This window comes from Apaloderma vittatum, unplaced genomic scaffold (assembly GCF_000703405.1).
Source record: "Apaloderma vittatum isolate BGI_N311 unplaced genomic scaffold, ASM70340v1 scaffold28943, whole genome shotgun sequence".
In the NCBI taxonomy this organism is placed as follows: Eukaryota; Metazoa; Chordata; class Aves; order Trogoniformes; family Trogonidae; genus Apaloderma; species Apaloderma vittatum.
In genome coordinates this window covers 32,533-40,140 of record NW_009709133.1, presented here as the reverse complement: position 1 = coordinate 40,140, position 7,608 = coordinate 32,533, and the positions used below count along the sequence as shown (strand labels likewise).

General features: G+C 47.9%; 1 protein-coding gene across 1 annotated transcript; it reads left to right on the top strand.

Moving 5' to 3' along the window:
* Window positions 1–205: 205 nt before the first annotated feature.
* MRPL37 (mitochondrial ribosomal protein L37) lies at window positions 206–3,882 on the top strand (the record flags this gene model as incomplete). The annotated part of the gene is made up of 6 exons (XM_009866817.1): window positions 206–431; window positions 961–1,076; window positions 1,732–1,917; window positions 2,222–2,379; window positions 2,895–3,098; window positions 3,685–3,882. Coding segments are annotated over 6 exons (968 nt in total), but the record flags the coding sequence as incomplete, so codon positions are not given.
* Between the last annotated feature and the right edge of the window lie 3,726 nt (window positions 3,883–7,608).

Below are 7,608 nucleotides of genomic sequence, written 5' to 3'. Positions count from 1 at the left end.
CCTGGCTCCTTCCCCCGGGGCCCTGGCCCTCCTCGGCCCGGGACACCCCCTCTGCCCGCCTTCCCCAGCGCTCCTCCGCTGTGCCAGCGCTCACCCTTCACCACCAGCCAAGGTTTCTCCTCCCATTACGCATAAAATCACAGTCGGTGAAGAGCCTGCCCTGCCTCCTGAGCTGCGTGTGCTGTTAGCCCGTTGCCAGCCCCAGAAATAACGTGTTTTCTCGGTGTGTTTTTGTGTGTGTTTGAAGGAGTTCGGCAAGCCCAGTGGCTCACCAAGACGAAGCGGGTGGAAGGCTTGCCTCCACCGGTGCTAAGCATCATTAACAACCCTGCTCACCAGCTCGAGGACCACGAGGAGAGGGTGAAACACGCAATCTCGCATGCACGGCTCTGGGACACAACAGAAGTTGCTCCCAAGAGAGAACAGTATTGGTAAGTCCTTGGACATAGGGAAAAACCTTTCTGCTGCTGATTATGGCTAAGCCAGCTGAAGAAGATAAGAAACAGTTTTTAACACTACAAAGAAAATTCATCTGGAGATCTACTGCTGAGAGATTCACTTACTCCACAAAGGTGTTAAACCCTTTGTATCAGGTCGTCAGTTTGTAACACAAGCAACAACCAAACCAACCCTCCCTAATTCTGAATATTGGTGTACTGATGTAAGCACATACTCAACATTAAAGCGTCTTTCAGGCCAAGGTATGTGTTTCAGCTTGAGACCTAATTCTGATGCAGAATGTCAATTTTTTAACTAACGAATGGTAAGCATTACTTCTGCCAACTTGGAACAGGACTGGTGTGTGGGATGTTAATCTGAAATCTGTGTTAACTGTTTGGAAGTGTCATGCCATTTAATGTTTTACATGCAGCAATATTATAGTATTCACATCCCAGAAGCATCAGCCCATCATTACAATCATGGTTTTTATACAACTGTTTTTTTCTTCTCATTCTAAAGCCCAGTACTCTTTGAAGACTTGATACATTTATGTCGGTTAATGTGCATGAAGTATCCTGCTCTGGCTAAGAGAATGTTGGCTAGAAACTACAAGATATCCGCTGCATGGGAAAGAGGTTAGTTGCTGCAATGGTGGACACATTTCCCTCTTTTCACTAATATGAGAGGAGTAGCAAAGTTGCTAGCTTTAAGGCTGAGCATTTGGAGAAAATGAAACAGTTTCTGGAAACAAGTAATTCTTTCAGCTTTAATGAGTGCTGTAAACACAGGGAACCTTGGATGATGGCAGGATACTTGTCCTGAGGAGATTTTTAGGTTGTTGGACAATACTGACAAGATCGGAGAAGAGAATCAGTGTCTTAAAACTGATCATTTAGAATCACAGAATCAATCATAACAGTTGGAAAAGACCTTCAAGATCCAACCATTGGACCTTAGGTCCAACCATTATCTAACTCTACTGTGTTTCTGAGCACCAGATCCAGGTGGCTTTTAAATACATCCAAGGATGGTGATTCAACCAGATTTTGTGTCCAAAACCTGTACTGTTGTTTTCCTAAGTCCGTTAAGAAACTAACACCAGTAATTAGTGTTGGTATTTGAGAAGAACCAACAGCTGAGCTACTATTTAAGATGAGTTTGGAGGTGAAGATAGAGAGCAAGCCTTGCAGAACAATGTCTTGATAGAATGCTGCTGCCCAAAAGGAAACCTATATCTTGTCCTGATCTTATTTCAGCAATGTCTGAATGTAGCCTGATTTCCCTTCCCAGAATCCATTCTCCTTCAGGTCCGTGGCCTGAATGGAATACTTATGAACTCAATGGCCCCAATACCACCAGTAGCTTCCGAGGAAGAGATACTGGCCACTGAAGAACACGTTCTTGAGACCTTCTATCCCATCTCTCCTACAATTGATCTTCAGGAAGTGAAGGTGTACAGAGAGCTGAATGATACAGGTAAATCTGGCTGTTGGTAATAATTTTCTGTCACACATAAGTGTTTGGGTTAACCTGGAGTCCTTGCCCTTCTGCGAGAGAGCTGTGGGTAGGGAGCGTATGGGAATGAGGGCACAGAGGAGCTGGGCGCAGAGTGTGCAGTGCAGGCACTCTGGACCCATGACGAGTACATTGTAACCTAAGCTAGACCATAGGGAATGTGAATCCCAGCAAACTACTTCAAAAGTCCTCAAAGATATGGGAGGAAACACTGGCTGTCTAGTCTCTTACTGAGCAGTTTCTGACATGGTTATCTGCCATTTAGGTTTCAGAGATGGTTATCCGTACTCTCATCCTCACACTCTGTTCTTCCTGGAATCGGCCAACATTCGTCCTGACAGGTTCAGACCAGAACAGCTTCGTGCTAAAATGCTGATGTTTGCTTTTGGCAACGCGCTGGCAAAGGCAAAGGTGCTGTACGGGGTACGTATTGGAGGCTGTTGCTCACCTGCTAGGCTTTTGTTCCATTTAGCTGCTGCTGCAGCTAGTGGAAGGAGTCCTGAAATTCCCTTGCCATGGCATGTTTTCAAATCTGAGCTTCCCATCCTGGAGGTCTGACTCTGACCTTCAGGTATGGTTGCCGACATCTGGCTGATCCAGAAAACTGCCACCCAGCAACGAGCGTGTTCATGATGTAACACGCGTTGGAGCGGTAATGGGTAGGAAGCAGGGAGTAAGTTCAACTGTAAAACTCTAACCCGCCCCACAGCTCAGTATGTAAATTGATACTTCATTGCTGAAGGAGGAATTTTAATTAAAATACAAAATCTACATTCAAAACTTGTTTGACTAGAGTAATTTGCTGGGCAAGGTAACAATACATTTATTAAAATCTTGGCTTTAAACCAAGCAGAAGATGCAGAATCAGCAAGTACTCATACAATTTCTGTAGTAACTGGCTTTTTAAACATTCTCCTCCCCCATTCCTTCTTTCCTAGAATGAACCCAAGGTTTTGGAGCAGCCAGTAGTGGTGCAAAGCATTGGCACAGACGGCCAGCTCTTCCAGTTCATGGTGTTCCAGTTAAATACAACAGACCTTGTCTCTAGCGATGGCATAAAGAATCTAGTCTGGATTGATTCTGATCAGAAACTGTACGAAAGAGCCCAGTGTGTTCCAGAAGTCAAGAAGAGAGTTGTTACGGTAAGCAAAACTTGGGAAATTATCCTGGAAATCCAGCCCCTTCACCTGTGGCAGAGGTCTGGGAGCTGGCCTAGGGCTACAGTGTGGAGTTTAAACCAGTGGAAGGGACCCGACGCAGGTGCTGGCCTTGTTCTTACTGAAGCAGGTGTTACTGACAGGGAGTATTTGTAGCGCTGATGTCCTGCGTAGCCCGCGAGCCGCATGCCGAGCTCAGTGTGAGCTCCTACGTCAAGCTATCCCCATCTTTAATGTACCGTCTCATAATAATAGGCTTGTTTCAGATCAGCTCGTGCTCCGACGAAGGCAGCACTTACATGCAACTGTGAGCTTCGTGACAGAGTAAACAGAGCACGGGGCTGTCAGCCCTGGTTACGCCGGGACGGCATCTCGGGCTGACGGGCGAAGGGTTTTTGTCATCAGAGATTTATACCAGCAGAAGCACCCACAGCCAAACCCATCAAGGGAGGGGTTAGCACAATTTGGAAGCTACCACGTCTGAAGTGTTATTCAAGCGTGTTTAAAGCAGTTGTTTGTCCGCATTAATCACTTCACTGCAAACTGAGCATCCATGTCTTTCTCTCTGCAGAAGCCCACTGGAATATATGGCTTTCAGCCAGACACATTCAAGAAGTTTCTGGCACTGTATCTGCATGGGACTGTGTGAAATTTCAGCTCAGATGAAAATACTTCCCCAACTGTACCTGCTGCTTCTCTTTGCCAGAACCATCCTATAATTAAAGAAAGGTGGATTAATTTACTTGAAAAAATAAATTATATTGTTACTGAAAGTAAAAAAAAAATTAAACTAAATTGTGCATGAAGAAGCTCTTTCATTTTAAGGGCTCACCTCTGGATTTGAGTTAAGAGTCATCAAATGCATCCTCCTGCACTCTTCCTCCGTTGCCTAGAAAGAACATAAGCCAGTCATTATTCCTCTGCGCAGGTTCAGCTCTCGGGGTGCTTTTGCACAAAGCTAGACTCAAACCTATTTTACGAGTTTGCTTTGAGTAGCTCTGAATGCCGCGTGTGTCGAAGAGGCTGACAAAGCTTCAAGGGGGGAGCCCGAGATGTGAGCCCGTTTCATTCTGCCTGCCTTTTACTTTGTTTTACTCCTGGCTGGCTGTTGGATGCGTCGTGCTGCCCCACGCTTAGTTCTGAAAGCACTTAATCGCCGAGATTGCTTTGTTGGATCTATAGAACACGGTTCTTTTATCTCCTGATCCCGGTTGAAGAGACCTCTCCATTTTGGGAAAGCGGTGTAGAATGTAGCACAAAACTTTGGTGCCTGGTAGCTGGTATTTGCTGCTAAAAATACAAAGGAAGAATTTCTCCCTGCCACACGGAGTTAACTGCGCGGGAAGCGTATTCTTTTTAAGATGGGGGGATTAGTGTGGTTTTTGTAAAATGAAAGCTAAATTGGCTCGAGCCTAATGTAGAATGTTTTGCAGCTCTGCACCGATACCCTCCAGCACATGGGAAGGAATAGGACAGCCTGTGCTATTTTAAGTTGTGGAAGAGCATATTTCCAAGAAATTCATCTCGCTTCAGTGTCTTGTGTCAGAGACTGGTCTGTGCTTTGTGATCTTCTCTGACCATCTGGATGAACACCCCAGTTGCGTTCTCCGGTCTTGATCCGTCAGATGGTTCTACCCTGCAGTTTGCAGAAAACAGATTTTTTTTCACTAGTCAAATTTGAGATCACCGGTTGCACCCAGTAAACTGGGATGCGTCGGCTGTAAGTTAAATTAAATCCCTCGATAGTTAGGAGAAAACGCTTGAAAGAGAAATAATCTAGTAAGCATTGCATTGATCTAAATCATGTTAATTCCGCCTGCTCAAGGGATGCCTAATTCGGCTCACCGATCTAAATCTGCTCAGATCTGTAATTTGCACCCGGTTATTTAGGAATATTATTTTAATACACTCACTCTGTGAGGCTGTTCCAGTAGGTATTTCTTTCTCGGGCTGTTGGCTCTCTGCTGTATCGCACCAACCCTGCTGAGCAGCTCTAGGCAACAGACCTCCGACTACTGACAACCCCGCAAACCTTCCAGCTTTGGGTCATTCCCTGTCTTAAGGGGAAACCCTGGAGGGCAGCTAGTTCCCTGCTGTGTTTAACATTCCCCAGCAGATCAGTTTCCCTAAGGAAGCCTGGTAGGAGGGTGGCTGCGGAGGGTGGTAGGAGGGGGTGTGGAGAAATCAAACACCTGGCACACTTCTAGTAGATGTGGGACTCTGAAGATCGTCTATACGGGAACGAGCCAAAGTCCCTTTAGATGGTTTTCCCTCTCAACAAAGCCATCTGTGTTAGGATGGGCCATATAAGAGGATAAATTAAGTGAAGCTGGAGTCCTGCTGTCTCTGAGAGTGAGCAGAGCCAAAGCAGGAGCACAGGGAGAGATGGACAAAGGCAGAACAAAGGCAATTTCAAAAAACAGCAGAAGCAATAAGACACAGGATAGTCAGATGGGGAATGAGGCCCCAGCAGGTTACAAGGGTATCAAAGCTTAAGGTAGGGCTGGCCACTAAACTTTGACAGATGCTCTGTGTGATCCCACCACCCCTCTCTCAGGGGAGGCTAACGGGAACTAGCGAAAGAGACTTTGAGGTTGAAAAAAACCCCCTTGATCCGGTATAATGAAAAAGAAAATAACACTTAGAATAACAATGAAGATATTGAACTATATACAAATAGTATACAAGTGTGCAAACATATTCAAACATACAAAAGAACATGTTAATATGGAACCCATGGCTCCCAGATAACAACTAGGTCCTAAGCAAAAGCCGTCCGTACTGGACTCAGCAGCAGACGTGGGCACCTGAGCCCAGAGTCCTGCTGACAGTCTAGAAAAACAGAACAGGAGCTGTGCTACTCCCACCCCAGGAGGCCAAGGGAAGACAAACCTGTCCCAAGGAATGGAGCTCCTCTGCAGTGTGGAAGCTGGAGGCAGGAACACCAGCAGCACCGGGAGAGATGATGAACAGCCCATCAAAGCCCTCCCAGCACAGCAGCACCAAAGGCCCCAGAGCTTTTGTCAGGGGCCCTTTTCTACTGAGCACCATGGGAAGGAACACTGTGATGGGTCCATTCAGGTCACCTGAGCCATCCTCTCCTCCCCACAGGCACAGCTGCCCATTCTCCCCCACTGTGACTGCACCAGAGAACATCTGTGCCGGTGCTCTCAAACCAGGACAGAGAGGCATCAGGAAGCCACCAGAGATAAGGGGACCACACATGCAAGAGCATGTCCCTGGTTTGCTCAGGACACAGCTGGGGAGGGAAGGGGTACTCACACCTTTTTGGAAGGAGCAGCTGATCCTTGTGCTACGTAAGCTCCTCTGAGGTCCGGGAGTGGAACTTGAGGGGAGCAGAGCAGGGCTCCCAGGACAGATGCTCAGGTTGATCCGTCCTGGTGCAGGTGCGAGGTCTGTGAAGCAGACCCCCCCGCCAAACCAGCCTCTCCACCAGCAACAGCCGTCTGCATGTGTGTGGTGTCCTCCTGGTCCTCCCGAGCACACGATTTGGTTCACCCCTTTGTTCCTCCAGTGCGACCTCCTGGAACTGGCCAAGCGGAGGGGGGTGGGACAACAGGTCACAGAGGTACATCTGGGTCGGCATCAATAATTATAAAGGCTCGTCAGCAGATGAATGGCATTACCTCAGCACCGACTGAGAGCCCGGCATTAACTTTTAATGAAGAGCAGCCAGGGAAGCAGAACATGTGAGAAGAGGGTGGCTGGAGTCCGAGGTGAAGACCTGGCAGCACCTGGCCACTTGGGGCAGAGCTCTGTAGCCACCGGTGCAGGACCTGTCCCCAGCCTGCCCCAGGGGTGACAGACAAGGTGCTGCCTGGCCTCCGCCACCCCATGCTGCCTTTCCCTGAACCACCTGCGGTGCAAAATCTGACTGCCCAAGCTGCGCTCATCGTGCCAGTGAGGACACACCATGCTCACACCGGAGCCCCTGGATGTTCAGATCCTCCTCCTGCATTTAATGTAATGAAAAGCGATGGGGGGAGACAATTACCCCTAAGGTTGGGCTCGGGAGACGTTCAGAGGAGGGAGTTTGGCAGTCTCTCACGGCAGTTTTTAATAAAATCAGCCTGTAATGCAGTAAGAATGAATGGTAAGGTCTTTTCTACGCCCCACAATGAAAAGACACCAGCAATGCCGCCTGCTGCTCCGGGCAGAGAGGGGGGCCTGGCTGCAGCATCAACTAATTACCTTTGGGGGGATCATGTTTGCAAATGATGGACAACACTCATGTGCTACTTTCTGCAAAGCCCAGAGGTACATGGTGGCCCAGACCAAAAAAAAAAAAAAATCCACATCGGGGCATGGCTACAGACCCTGCACAAGGACATCTGTGGTGTTATCCTGGAGGCACAAGTAGCAAAAGGCGCAAACACACTTAGTTCCTCATCCCCCGCCAGTAATTGTGTGCTGGTGGGCTCTGCTGGTGTGATTTTCTCTTTTTTCCTGGGTGGTTGCCAAACCCCACAGGCAC